Raw genomic sequence first — 14773 nt, forward strand, 5'->3', positions numbered from 1 at the left:
ACAGCCTTCTTTTGGGGGGGATTATTTTATAGATTGTCATAAAACAGACGGATGAATGCAATGAGGAAATAGAAAATTTGAAGCAGATCTTAAATAATTATTCAACTGAGTTCTCCCATGAGCGTATATCACCAGACCAAACTACCAACCTGCCGCAAGTACAGGTATGTCTCTTTAATTTATTTAGCCTACAGTTCATTCAACCATTGTTTACTAACCTATTGGTGTCTAGAAGCCTTTGGGATAGTACAGTGTGTTTTCTCCTTTCTTTCAAGTGAAGGTATATTCTTTGTATATTAACCTTCTCTTCCTATTTCATAAAATAGGTGCATTTGGCTCTGCTAAAAAGAAGCTGCTGTAACACAGGATATTTGGGCAACCTGACTTTCTGTCTAGCTTTCTGAATTAGGAGCCGGGCAGTATGGGCGGGCTGGGCTTTACATTATAGGTAAAGACCCTAAACACTGTTGTAATGAAGAGTTTCATATACTAAGTAGTATTTCCATATACCATGATTAGCAATATCCTAATTACAATTACCCAGTTACAGTGGTGTACATGTTAACCATCTACTGCTTAGGGTTTTCTTTTTTTTAGTCTTTGGTTTTAAATTAGTACTTCTATAACAACAACAACAACAACAACAACAAATGATTGTGTGCCAAGCATTGTGAAGAGCTGCTTTTATCCTACTATCAAGATGATTGGGTAGGCGAATGCTATGGTATTCAAAGCCAGGTTGTGACCCTTACTACTGTGAGGTCTAAAGCAAATTACTTACAGAGGAGCCTAAGGGGACATACCACACTAGGTGGTGGACTCAGAGGTGGACTCAGTAGGATAGACTCAACATTGAAGACTCAATATTGTAAATCTATTAAATTTCCCATTATGTTAAAAAAAAAATGAGGATCCCAGAGAGCTTTAGTTTATATGAATCATATCTACTAATATAGAAATTAAAACTCAGAAATATAAAAATAATTTAGTTTATTTTAAAATAACAATAATAACCCCATTACATATTGGTAGAAATAACATATTTTTATGGAAGAAATTACAGTTTCCAAAAGAAAATGTAGTGAGAGGAGTGACCTTGTTTTACGTTTTTGCAAATTTCTTAAATCTGGCTTGGTAGAAGACAGCTAGATTTCCTTCTGTTTCTGCATTCCATCTGTTGAGGTATGTAGCTGTGTTTGAAGTATATAAAAACAATCCAACCTCTCAACAACATGTACTTGGAAAAGAAAGGAATATTCTAATAACCTTTTGAATAATTGTGGACATTCTTTGAAATTACACTAAACTCTAACAAGTAAGAGTTACTCATAGATACGTTTGTTAAATGGAATCCAAAGGCATGTCAATGAACTTTTCATGCTCTTGTATTAAGATCCATTGTTCTGTCTGTGCTTAGATCTTCTAACTATGCATGGTTTTAGGACATCATGCTTGATCATTCGGAAAATATTGTTTCACTAGTTACATAGATCTTCCAAATATGTCGACATTTCAGTAGTTAATATTCAAAAATTCATATTTATTAATATTAACATTTATCTCTTCAGAAAAATCTGTATTTCTATATATGTATAGCTTAGCAACTATTTTTTTAAGTAAAAATAGCATTTTATGACAAAATTGGGTAGTTCTGCTCACACAGAGCTTTTCCCTCCATCATCATACTTTGGCACACAGCAGAAGTGCATTCTGCATGCTTTCCACTTTGTCACACAGAATATTTGAAATGCATGTTCTTTATCAAGGACATTCTTAAGTGAAAATGCCTTTTTTTTTTAAACAGTTGAGCACTTGATAGCGAAGGATCTAAATTAATACAGTTACTATCCCTGTCTTGATTCATATAAAGTGCAAGTAGTTTTACCCACCATTGCTTTTGCATCATCAAAGAGTGAAAAATGCCAACAGAGTGAAAAGGGCAAATAACATTTTCATATTACAATGAAAATGATCTTGACCTCGTGGAATGTGAACCCCCATGGGTCCACAGATTCCACTTTTGAGAATGGCCACTGTGTGCCCTCCTGTGCCTCTATAATGCTGGTGTACAGACTGTTCTGTTTCTTGTAGGGTTTTTCTAATGACTGTAGTATTATGTCTGTTGGGAGGCATTATACCTCTGAAATTTAGTGTTTATTGGAAATGGACACATAGCACTGCCAACTCCTATTTCATTCAGTTATCATTTCCCAAAGCAATCACAAGATGTTTAACTTCAGACAGAATAGAGTTACTGGTCAGAATGTGTGCAGTAGCAGCAGAAGAGCCATGGGTATGGGTGTCAGGAAGTCCAGGTCTCTGCTCTGTCACTGGCTAGCTGCAGCTCTAGAAAAAATCACCTTCCTGGACTTCAGAACTCTCACTTATTCGTAGAGACATGTTAAGCTTCTCTGTAAAAAAAAAAAAAAAAAAAAAAAAAATTAATGATTTTTATGAATATCTGTGGGATGGATGGATCAATGAGTAGAAAGAAAGAAAGAAGGAAGGAAGGAAGGAAGGAACAAATGAATGAGCAGTGAATAGAGGAATATATTAGGAACAAAAATTCCAATACTTGAAGGCTTGCTGATAAGGAGCAGGTTGTCTTCTGATGCACTGATTGCAAGGCCAAGGCAAAGGTGGAATGTTGCCTTTCGGGGGTGTTAAGAGAGGAGGATGTTAGATTAGACACCTGCTCCAAATCTAGGATTCCATAGTTCTGTTTTGTCTTAGATGGACAATGGGCAAGTGTACTTCTATCACATATAAGATATTTTATTTCCACCCATCAATTACAAAATTTTAAAGTAACGTTATAAAGCTTGGGATCATGTGTCCATCATTCCTATGGTAAGTTACACTTCACACTACCTTTATTTGCTTGTTTATTCCCATTTTGTAGGAAAATTTGTGAGGAAAAAGTAAATGAATTAAGTAAGAGTAAAGATGGCTCCAGAAGCAATAATGGAAGTGTGAGATTTCTCACCTTGTTTCCACTCTGTCATTCCCAAGTCTGCTTACAAATCGCCTGGGACATTTCCTGAGCCAGGGCCCTGTGGGTTCTGGCAGTCAGTCCTGTTGCCACTAGAGAGGTGGCTCCCAGCCCTGGCTGCACACCACAGGCCCCCCACAAAAAAAACTTTTTACAAATCTCTGAGCCTTGGCTTGACCCCCAGAGAACTGATGGACCAAGTGTCAGGTGGTAGGTGAAGCTAAGTCATCCTATAAGGGGAGCTTATAAGCCCTCACCAGGTCATTGAGAAAGGCAACCAGGATGGGGAGGAAGCCTACCTGACACTCACTCCTGGCTCTGCAAACCAAACAGCACAGAAAACTCATCATCCCTCATACCGATTGATGCAAGCTCCTGGGGGCATGCAGAGGCCTCAGGCAGCCCACAGCAATGCAAACACTCTTTCTGCACAGGGAAATATCAAAGGTATGGAAAAGCAGATTCTGAGTTTGACCCAGAAGAGAGAGGACCTGCTGGTGGACTTGAAGGCTGCCATACTAAACCTTCACCAGCATTTACAGCAGGACCAGCAAGAATCAGAACAAGAAATGCCATCAACTGGAGCATCAGAGGAGGAAGGAGTGGCTGAGAGGGATGCTTCTGAGTGGAAGGTGGGTAGGACTTTAGGCTAATGTTGACCCCACTTCCCACAGGAGTATTAAATTGGTGTTATTTTTCACCTGTAAAACCTGTGGCATTTCGTCGCTGACCTATAAGGAATTTTAAAAGTGGAGATACTCTGAGATTGTTCAATAGGGAATGTGAATCCTTGGGGTGTGTCTGTTCTGGACTCAACCTGGAATTCCTTTTTTTTTTTTTTTAAAGATTTATTTATTTATTTATGATAGACATAGAGAGAGAGAGAGAGGCAGAGACACAGGAGGAGGGAGAAGCAGGCTCCATGCCGGGAGCCCGACGCGGGACTCGATCCCGGGACTCCAGGATTGTGCCCTGGGCCAAAGGCAGGCGCTAAACCGCTGAGCCACCCAGGGATCCCCTCAACCTGGAATTCCTATGCCCAAGTTACTTGAGATGTATATGCAATCCCATAGGCAGGTGGGTGGGAGCTACCCCTGAAGTGCCTTCGTCCTTCGTCCAGAGGGAGAGGGAGAAGCAGAAGCAGACTCTCTGCTGAGGAGGGAGCCCAGGGCGGGGCTTGATCCCTGAGCTCAGCGTAAACTCAAAAATGGACCCAGCACTTCTCTAAGTCCACCCCGAGTCCACATCAATGGATACCATTTTGAACTGTTGGATGAGGGGCCACAGGAAGCAGCACAGGTGAAAGGGATATAAAATTTGATGGAGTCCTGATATTTGGCTGGATGAGGCTACCTGGGTGGGTGGATATCTTGAATGAAGTGAGTAAAAAATAAGCTACATAAAAGCATAGCCAGGCTAGGATCCCAGTGATGTTGAACAGCAACCCGGCTACAGGTGTGTATGCCTTGCCTTTCAGTTGAACAAAATAAGTTCCATGTCTTTCCTCCCGGCACTCAAGGAAGAGGTGGAAGAGAGCTCCCTGAAGAGTGAAGTAAGGAACATGATTTTCTCATTAAATCTTGTTAGAAGTTCAGTTCAGTGGGAAGATCTTAAAATGAATAGCAACACATTTTAAACTTTAATGCCAATGTTTTATAATAGTGATTGAAGCCGTTCTCTTACAGTATTAGTGTTAAGTGCATCTAAATCCACTTCATTCCCGAGCGGGATAAATGTAATTCAGACGCACTTGTTAGCGTGAGGGAGCAGATGAAGTTCTTGGTTGTATCCAACTTCTGAGGACTTTCTCTGGAATTTCGAGAGTATGTTGTTTGGTGGGCACTCCTTGGGTGCTTTCTTAGAACTTGATTTTTTCAGATTTGAAGTACTCTTTTAGTCTGAAGCAGCATGGTCAATGTTAGCAACTACTGCTGCTACTCCTTACTACTCCATGAGAACTGATTGCATGAGACACTTAACAGTTGTCCTTCCTGGTATCAATTTCCATTTTAGACTTTAAAAGTTATGGTGGGTCTTATGCCTGAAGGAAGAAAATTGCAGCAATTTGTTGTCTTTATGTCTCGCATGCAACCACTAGACCCTTTCTCTGCTCATCTTATGGATTGTTAAATAGCTCCACTGTCACACAGAACAACCTGCTCTCCCCTAGACCAGGACACCACGGAACTGATTGGTTAGACCAGGGGGAGCACGGGCTTACTGTATGCTCAGGCCATCAGACAACTTCATAACCTGATTATGCCCCTTTGCAAATAGTGAAAATAGGGAATAGTGAGAACAGAAAGGTACCCGGGTGGAGAATAGAATGCACAGCAGTGTAATTCTAACATACGATCTATATTTGCTTCTGAGCTAATATGTTTATAATATCCACTGCTTGTCCTTGGCAACAGCAAAAATACATGTTCATCAGCTGTTTTTTGTTTGTTTGTTTGTTTTAAGGTTTATTTATTTACTTGAGAGAAAGAGCAGGTGTTGGGGGAGTGGAGTTGGGCAAAGAAAAAGTGAGGAGCAGAGGGAGAGGGAGAACAGAAGCAGACTCTCTGTTGAGGAGGAACCTCAAGGCGGGGCTTGATCCCAGGGCCCTAGGATCATGACTTGAGCCGAAGGCAGGCACTTAACTGACTGAACCCCCAGGCACCCCTATCAGGCCATTATTTAAAGAGAGCATTTGAGGTTACATTTACGAAAGCAGATTAAATTCCTAAACTGCCATTTTGAAGATCCTTTTTTGAGTGATGTGAGCTTCCAACTTTTCAGAGTATCTTTTAGGCTTCAGGAAGAGCAACCACATTTGGACTCCTGTAATTTTGTTACCCAAAGAAAGAGATGAAAAATAGGTGTGTGTGTGTGAAGGGGGGTGGTGGTGGTGATATTAAGGGCTATAGTTATACTGCCTGGTAATCTGAGTTTTACAGGAGCAATGAGTAGGATGCTATTAGGGTGGTAGGAAATGACTTCTTTGCTAATCAATTGATTATTGTGTTAGAATGGAGATAAGAAGGCAAAGCCATCTTCTGGGTCTTTACTCTGGAAGCATGATGGGGACATGGAGGAAGACAGAGCATCCTCGTCCTCTGGAACCATCATTCAGGTAATACTGAGCATAATACACATGGTGGTTGGAGGCTGGCAGGGATAGTAAAGGAAGTAAGTCAAAAGAATTTCTTTTTTGAAAAATTTCTTGGGGAGGGAAACTATTGGGGCTGAAAGTTTTTTGTTTCTCACCATTACCTTTGCACAAATTCAAAAGCAGCCAAGTACCTGCTTATTATTTGCAGTTCTACTATGTGCTCAGTGATAATAGGAGAGTATTTTCTGAGAACTCCATATGTGTGAATTCAGACTAACAAAGGAGCCCCTCTTTAAAAGGCTCACTGCAGTGTTTCTATGCATTTAACACACCTCTCTTTTTTGGGAGTAGTTGGGGGAGGAGTCTCCCCCTAATTCTCTTTTTGAGCAAAGTAGTATATAATGTGTATGTTTGCTCTTTACGACCTTCCAAATCTTCTCCAGCGTCTCAAATGCCCTTACGTTAGAAAGTCATTATAAGCTAATGTGAAAATGATGTTTTTCCCTTGTTCCTGAAACATCCCAGCATCACTCTGATCCGAATGCCTGTCGCTCCTGTCTCCTGTCTGGGGCTGAGCTCTGCCAATCCTTTTGTTAAACCTTGGTACCGGGCTCTGCTGTACCTGCAGCTCCAGACTCTGCCTCTTGAGGTGTTCCTTCCCTCTCTGAGAAGTAGTCGGTCTCTCCACTCTCTAGCAAGTTTTCTCCCTCAGGGTCCTGCCCTTCCAAACAAACTGAGCACCCCAAACCCCAGACTGTCTTCAGAAACTGCTTTGTATCCCCGCGATGCCTTTCTCTCCCAGCCTGCCTGTAGGCATCCTGCTCATCCACCAGGGCCATCTCACCTTCCACCTCCTTCAAGAAACCTCCACTTTCCCTTCATCCTCGTAGCATTCTGAACCGCTTAGGATTTACCACATTTTTATGCACAAACGAACACGGTTTGGCAAATGGCAAGAACTTTAACATGTTTAGGTCCTGTACTGGGCTCAGCATGGTACTTGAATGCCTTGACTTTCTCCATCCTGCTTCCCAGGTCAATTACTGGGCTTCCTCTTGTTCATGACTAAAAGTCTTCACTTGGGGCTTCTCACCTTTGGCCCCTTGGGTAATCAAATTTTTGCCCCTGGCTAAACTGCCATTGACTTCTGGAACATCAGTTTAGTGCCTTTTTATTAGTCCTAGTCCTTTTTGATTTCTCCAGCAGTAGACACTGTCAACATCTCTTCCTGAAATACAGGGATCCTTTGACTTTCTTAATTCTGTGTTTTCTTGTCACCTACCTGCAGCCCCTCCTTTGTCACCTTCTCCCACCCCATCCACCTGCTGGTAGACATCTGCCCAGTGTTTCTTTCATTTCCCTCAGGGCAGTTTTGTCTTCTCCCATGGGTTTGGTAGTATCTCTATGCCAGTGATCCCCACATCAAGCCTTTAGTCTTGACTCTTTCTTTGAATCTGTTTTACATTTCTTTGCTGACAGATTTCTCTTCCTGAATGTGTTTTCTTATCTCCAGCTCATCTGACCAACTTCCTTCAAAACTGGTTCTTCCTGGGCAGCCCGGGTGGCTCAGCAGTTTAGCGCCACCTTCAGCCCAGGGCATGATCCTGGAGTCCTGGAATCAAGTCCCACGTCAGGTTCCCTGCATGGAGCCTGCTTCTCTCTCTGCCTGTCTCTCTCTCTCTCTCTTCCCTGTTGAGCTCGATCTCATGAACCTGAGATCATGACCTGAGCCGAAACGAAGAGTCAGACACCTAACTCTGCTACCCAGGTGCTCCTACTTTTGTATTCTTTTATGAATTGCTTGTTCATGCCATTTGACATTTTTCTCTACACAGCGTCTGATATTTTCTTTACTGACTTATAAGGATATATATTAAGAACAGTAATACATTGTAAGCTATTATCCTGGTCTGTTATTTCATTTTTAACTTAGATTATGATGCTTTATAAAGTAAAAATTACCATTTTTTATGTTGCTAATACTAACATTCTTTCTCCTTTATCATGCTTTAAAAGTCCTTCTCCACTCCTAGATTAGAAAAAGATTCACTGTTTTTTTTTTTAAGAATTTTTATGGCATAACTTTTACATTTAAATATTAGATATAGGGGCATCCGGGCGGCTCAGTCAGTTAAGCATCTGACTCTTGATTTCAGTTTAGGTCATGATCTCAGGGTCATGAGATCAAGTCCTGTGTTGTACTCCACACTGGGTGTGGAGCCTGCTTAAGATTCTCTCTCTTCTTCTACCCCTCAGCACCCCCCACCCCACCCTGCTCTCACTGTCTCTAAAAATAAATAAATAGATAGATAGATAAATAAATAAATAAATAAATAAATAAATAAATAAATAAATATTAGATATAATTAGAATCCATTATTAGGAGTAAGATAAGGATTCAGTTATATTTTTTCATGAAATACCTGAGTAGTTCCCAAATTTAATATATTAATCTTTTCCCCTATTATTTGAAAGGTGGCCTTTATCATATAATTTCATTTAATTTTTTTGGTTCTCTTATTAATCTACTTAAATACAGAATTCTATAGATTTCCTTATATGTTCCTCATTAACTAGAGAGCTTTAGAAAATTTAAGTCTTTCAAATTAAGACAAACCTGAGGAAGTTGATTTTTTTTTTTTTTCCTAATGAACAAACTTTTCTCTAAATGCACCTGAATTTTCTGGACATTTCTGCAACCAGGTGATGTGTAAAATGAGCTGGTCCAGGAAGAGTAGCTTACATGGCAGCAAGAGCAGGAAGTTTTCTGGACCTCTGGTTCTTTTCTTTACAGGAAGCAGTTGAGAAAATAAGCACATGTGATAATCCTATGGCACAAATTCTTGCACCAGATTCACTGAGTCCCAACCAAACAGAGGAGGTAAGTCCGGTTGGTAAATAAGCAAACTGCTTGGGTACCTAGACGAACACTCAGAGATGAAAGCTTTCTGCAATATTTTGCATATCAAGCCAGGAGTTCTTTGTGAACTTTAACATATTCATATGTGCTGTTAAGCTGGAGAACTGGAAGATTTGCCATTAGATGTTGACATAGAAAGGAAGCACGGCACAGCAATGAAGGATTTATCACTTGCTCACTGTTTATTATGGTGAACTAGCCTTTCCACCAACTACTTCTTTCTTCTATAGATATAACTTAGGAGGGTCCTGACAGTGGAGGGGAGCTAATATTGATTAACTGCCTATCATGTAAGAGGCATGGATATTTGCTGTTTAATCCTCAGATTAAATAAGGTAGATAAATGCCTACCATGAGTTTACAAATGAGGAAATACAAATTTAAAGAATGAAAGTACAGCTGGTAAGTGGAAGAGTAAGGAGCAAACCTAGAATATTTTAATCTGCCTTCCTGATTTGAACATTTAGTGCTGAGAGATGTGAAAGCAAGGTAGGTTTGGCCTCACAAAATCACTCGCCTCCCCAGCACCACCCCAGCAGCACGGCTCATATCTGGGCAGGTGTAGGGAGCTCTGCACTTTAGCCAGGTGATCCTGCATTTTATAACAAGTGTGTGTGGTGGTGCTGCAGGTAGGGGAGACTTAAAGATGTTTGTAGAATTGACTGTAAAATGTTAGGGAGCAAATTTAAAGGGTTGGTATTTTAGCATGAAATACGGCCACTGCCAGAAAATTTGCTTGCATTTTAACTGAATCCTGTTACATAGATTGGTGGCATGTTGACACAGAAACCAAGCAGTGTGACATTCACTGAAGTGAGAGCTGAACTTGGATACTAGAGCATTGGCAACATTCACATTCTTAAAGACCCCAAGGCATAATGAAATCAGGGATTGCATCTTGGTTCTTGTTACTCATTGGGTGACCTAGGAGATTTGAATAACCTAACCATACCTCAGTTTCCTCATCTGTACACTGGGAATAATAAGGGCTTGTGATGGGAAATAATGAGAGGGTCCATGTGTCACTTAGCATGGTGGCCTGGCCCTAGAGCCCAGTAAAGGGTTGGGTATTACTAACATAGTTATTCTGTGAAGTTAATATAATGCTCTTTAACAAGAAATACTGGTGGAAATACTTTTTAGCCACCCAAAATGTGTAATCCTAAAACATCCACTTAAATCATTTCTGCTTTTAGAATTTGGGGCTATAAGTTAGAGAAGATGTTTAGCAGGGGTGTGATTGTGGAAAAAACTGTAGACTCTGAATTAAAAGATTGCAGAGTTGTGTGACCTCAGACAAGTAACTTACATCTGGGCCCAAGCTTCCCAGAAGCAAAGTGGTGAAATGGGAGGTAGGTGAGTTGCTTAAGCGTTAAATGAACTTGGGTTTCTTTGACTATAAAATGAGGTGGGTGAACTGGTTACTGGCAGGGTTCCCAGACCACCTTTAGCAATTGCGGTTTCTATGGTTGCAAATATTCTTTTTTTCTTTCGTTCACCTTTGGATTCTTTTCAGTTTCAAATAACTAGCAAATAAAGCCCAGATTAGTTATCCGGCTTCCTTGTCTTCTCATTAATTCAGTGAGTTAGTGAAAAAGGATAGAAATTCAATATCGCCATTAAAAAATGTGTGTGGTGTATGATAGGTGCTCAAATAATGTTTTCAAATAAACAAGGTCCATGGTAAACCTGTTATCATAGACTAATTAATATCAATTGTTATCTCAGGTGACAAAAAAGAAACTCCCCAAATCTTTGCCGCTAAGATGTAGCAATATCTGAAAACTAGAAAATCATTAATCAGATGACTAGCAATTGGTGTCTGGCAGTAAAATCACACAACTGTTGCTTTTTTAAAAAAAAAAAAATCAGGATTAAAAAAGAAAATTGAAACCGGTGACTCCCAAGGATAGCGCCAACTGTGCAGAAAAACACAAGGCATGGGAAGACTTCCTCAACTAGGGAGAAATAGTGTTTTGTCAGTAAAGAACAAACATATGTGAAGTTAATAGATGGCCAAGGGGAACAAGTGCAATTCAGAGGCACGTCTGCTAAGCTAGCTTTCCTAATACTCACCATGTGTGTGAAAAAGGAGTATTTTCACACCCTGCATGTTGTTGTTATCACTTGCCTACTTTGTTTACTTTTGTTGTACTGAAAGTTCTATGCTTAAACAAAATTCTGTAGAATTGGGAATTTTTGTGCATTTGAGTTGAGTTAGGCTGTACCTTTGCGAGCGATTTTGTCACCTGGCCAAAATTGTGCTTATTAGATGCTAACATCTAGCTAACAAAGTCTTATATAGAAAATATCGTATTTCATCATAATCACAATCAATAAAATATTGAGATCAATAATTTTGTAGAGCAAAACACAAATCCTTATTCCTGAGGGAATTTCTCTAGAAGGGTCAATATAATCTTTCAATATTCTGGAAAAGGATGTGGGAAGCAAATTTGTCTGTATATCAAATCATCTTTTACTTCCAAATTGAAAATATCTAATGTGTCATTAATAGAATACTTGATGTGGTATCTGGAAGAAATTTTTCTTTTGGATCAATAAGCAACCCAGGTGTTTCAATAAGAACACATCTTTCATCATGCTTTCTTTATACTATAGTATAAGCATCTAGTCCTTAATAATATTTGAGTATCTGAATAGTGAAAAACAGTTTCAGGGATTCTCTCTGAATAGTAGGAAAAGAATTTCCAGATTACCCCACTGAAGATCATTACTTGACTCACACTACTTTTTTTTTTTTTTTTTTTTAGTTTTTATTTATTTATATGAGAGAGAGAAAGGGAGAGCACAAAGGGAGAGGGAGTGAGAGAAGCAGACTTCCTGCTGAGCAGAGAGCTCAATCCCAGGGCCCTGAGATCATGACCTGAGCTTAAGGCAGGGGTTTAACAGACTCCTCCTCACACTACTGTTAAGAGGGAGAAATTTAGTTGAGTAATAGCATGTATGTTAGGAAAGAAAAAAAAAGTCAAAATATCTTATAATCTACTTGTAAAGTGTATGGCCTATTTCCTTGTATCCCAGCTGGTGCGTAAAGTGCCTTTTTTTCTGTGTGATCAGAGCTCACAGCAACGTAAGCATTGCTTAATCATGTGTCACACAAATTCAAACACTGGCCAATTCGCTGAGAAGTTTGAGACACACACCCACATGCACACCCTCTCACTCACACTCACCTGTCTCCTGGGGCCCACCTGCTGTTTAATGAACTGCGAGCCCATTTGTCTTCTCCGTGCCTGGGAACACTACCTGTGTACATGCAGATCGGCTGCTTGGAAACCTGGAGCACCAGGTCACATGATTGTTGCTATGAGTGTGGAGGTGCAGTTTTTTTTTTTTTTTATTACTTCTTCTGCCCCTATTGATTTGTTTTCTTTTAACTGAGGAAATGCTGGAAGTTCACAGGTTTTTGCAAGCTCCTATCTGAAAACTTGGGATTCCATGGCTTTTCACTACTGGATTATCTTTGGGTTTATCTTAGGGTGCCACACCTACTGTCAAGGCTGCTGCTCTGGGCTTTTCCAACGAGCAAGGAGCTTTTGAGACCACGGTGGAGAAAGCTAGGTCCAAGCCTGCGGAAATCCTCCATGTCTGCAAGACCAAGGTGGCCGAGCTGGAGCTGTGGCTGCGCCAGGCCAACGTGGCATTCGAGCCGGAAACATTAAACGCAGACATGCAGCAGTTGGTAGAACAGCAGCTGGTAGGGTGCCAGGTAAGGCCGACGGGTTGGAGTTCATGGTTAGCCTTTTCACCAATCACCTTCCAAGACTGGGTGAATTTCTCTTAAAGCAACAGTATGTTTCCTTCTGTTACTCTTACCCTTGTATTTATCTTGGCCTCTAGTTTTTGTTCTCAGGGTAATTCTTGGAGGAGATTTATGTAAGCAGAGTATTTGGAGAGACTGATGAGTAAGAGCCCAGAATCTAGAGTCCTGATCTAGCTCTGTCATGTTAACTGTGAACTTGAGGGCGTTAGCTTTCCACCTCATTTTCCTCCTGTGGTCGGTTATCTCGGTTATCTCATAGGACTTTGTCAGGGTTAAATGAGATAAGGTACAAGAACCAGTGTCTGGTGTATCAAGTATATAAAAAGTGCTGTGATTGTATTCATGATAAATTCTTTGAATTTTTATTAATCGAAATGAAACTGAATATCCTGATTTTCCTAGCACAAAAGGGCTTTGTTGCCATTTTTTAAATAAAAGATTTTATTTATTTATTTATTCATGAGAGACACAGAGAGAGGGGCAGTTTCCCCATGAGGAGCCTGATGTGGGACTCGATCCCGGGACTCTGGGATCATGACCTGAGCCAAAGGCAGTTGCTCAACCACTGAGCCACCCAGGCATCCCACTTTGCTGCCATTTTACTGTGAATGGTCCTACCCTTGCTTGAGGGGTGAGGGGTACTGGGGGGCCAGGAATATATACTTCCTTGCCTTTAGTCACTTTGAGTGACATTTGCTAGCTCAGCCCAAAGGTTGGGGATCTCTGTATCCCTCCAGGGAGAAGCTAGAATGATATCATAGCAGTATAATTGAAGTGCCTTCCCCAAGGGTGCTTAGACCAACCTTGACCTGATGTCTCTGCCTGATTGGCTCATTTTTCTGCTGTAGCGGACAGCAGGAATGACATCCCCTCAGAGGACACCATATCACTGGCCTGGCCACAGGGAACTCCTCCCGCTATAGCTCATTATGGGGTTGGGGGTGGCCCATCCTTAGTCATCTGCTTTCTCCACTCAGGCCCACAGTCTTATAATATCCAGCACTTGCCTCATGGGGTACCCAGGTAGGTACCTGACCTTCCCTGGGCATCTTCCCACCTCTGACCCCAAAAGTTAGCTTTTGATGGGGCGGGTTCACTAAAATACTGGCACTACCACTTGACCTGGCTGATGAGGCACAGGGAGTCTGGAAAAGATGTAGCATACTATATCACAGAGTTGTACTAAATTGAACCGGAGGTGTTTGAGATGTTGAGTCTCAGCCACTTAAAGCCCTCCAGGATAGATTCGGCCAATTGATTGCCTTACTGATTGGGCAGACCTCATGCTGATTCCTTGATCACCACCAGAATCCGTGTTCTGCCAGTGCCAGGGAGGTCAAGGATTTGGGGGCTGGCAAGGGAAAGACATAACCACAAGGTGGCAGTAGCACACAGCAAGCTTTAGTTGGGCAACTTTTTGGCAGGATCTCAAGGCCTTGGGAAGTCCCTCTCTATGAGAGCCCTTCCAGAGGCTGTGGCAAGAAATGGAGGTGGGGCCACATCCTGGAAGGGGAGGAAGGCAAAGGAACTCCCAGGGGAGCAGGGAATCCAGAGGAGCTTGTGTGTCTAGATGATGTCAGAGAGCTCCAAAGGGCAACAGAGGCTAGGGTCTTTTAGAGCCTTGGAGTTGTATCTTAACCATAGGGACCAGATGTGGGGTCTCACTTTCAGTTTGGTGCCAGTAGGATTTGAGCTAGTAGTCCTGGCCTGCTGTGAGAAAATAAGCAACATGGAGACCAGGGCCATCTTTGGCTCACTTATATCACACCGTGGTACATCCAACTTCATATTGAAACGTATAAAAAAGCCTGCCAGTAGTCTGTAAAAAAATATGGATGTTCCCCTGGGGAAAATATCCAAAGGACAGGAGCAAACAGATCAGTCAAGAAGAAAATTTATTTGGTAATTTTATTATCGGAGAAGAAATGTTCAGCCTTCATTATTAAAAACATATGAATCGAAACAGCTGTTGTGTTGTTC

General features: G+C 41.2%; 1 protein-coding gene and 1 long non-coding RNA gene across 7 annotated transcripts in view; one reads left to right on the plus strand and one right to left on the minus strand.

Annotated features, from left to right (window-relative positions):
• The window catches only part of SYNE2 (spectrin repeat containing nuclear envelope protein 2), a 320213-nt gene that overhangs the window by 215768 nt on the left and 89672 nt on the right, over nt 1-14773 (plus strand). For 4 of the 6 annotated variants that reach the window (XM_077909580.1, XM_077909581.1, XM_077909582.1 and 1 more), the window contains 6 exons: nt 33-164; nt 3427-3624; nt 4470-4544; nt 6003-6107; nt 8881-8967; nt 12509-12739. In XM_077909580.1, the coding sequence (XP_077765706.1) occupies nt 33-164; nt 3427-3624; nt 4470-4544; nt 6003-6107; nt 8881-8967; nt 12509-12739 (828 nt within the window). Of the gene's footprint in view, nt 1-32; nt 165-3426; nt 3625-4469; nt 4545-6002; nt 6108-8880; nt 8968-12309; nt 12349-12508; nt 12740-14773 lie in introns of those variants that run through there. The other 2 variants (XM_077909583.1, XM_077909585.1) reach the window with 2 other exon arrangements.
• On the minus strand, nt 974-12701 carry LOC144320719 (uncharacterized). Its single transcript, XR_013386331.1, has 2 exons — nt 12204-12701; nt 974-2411 (listed from the first exon to the last, which is right to left on the minus strand). It is a non-coding gene; the product is annotated as an uncharacterized LOC144320719 (long non-coding RNA).

This window comes from Canis aureus, chromosome 9 (assembly GCF_053574225.1).
Source record: "Canis aureus isolate CA01 chromosome 9, VMU_Caureus_v.1.0, whole genome shotgun sequence".
Taxonomy (NCBI): Eukaryota; Metazoa; Chordata; class Mammalia; order Carnivora; family Canidae; genus Canis; species Canis aureus.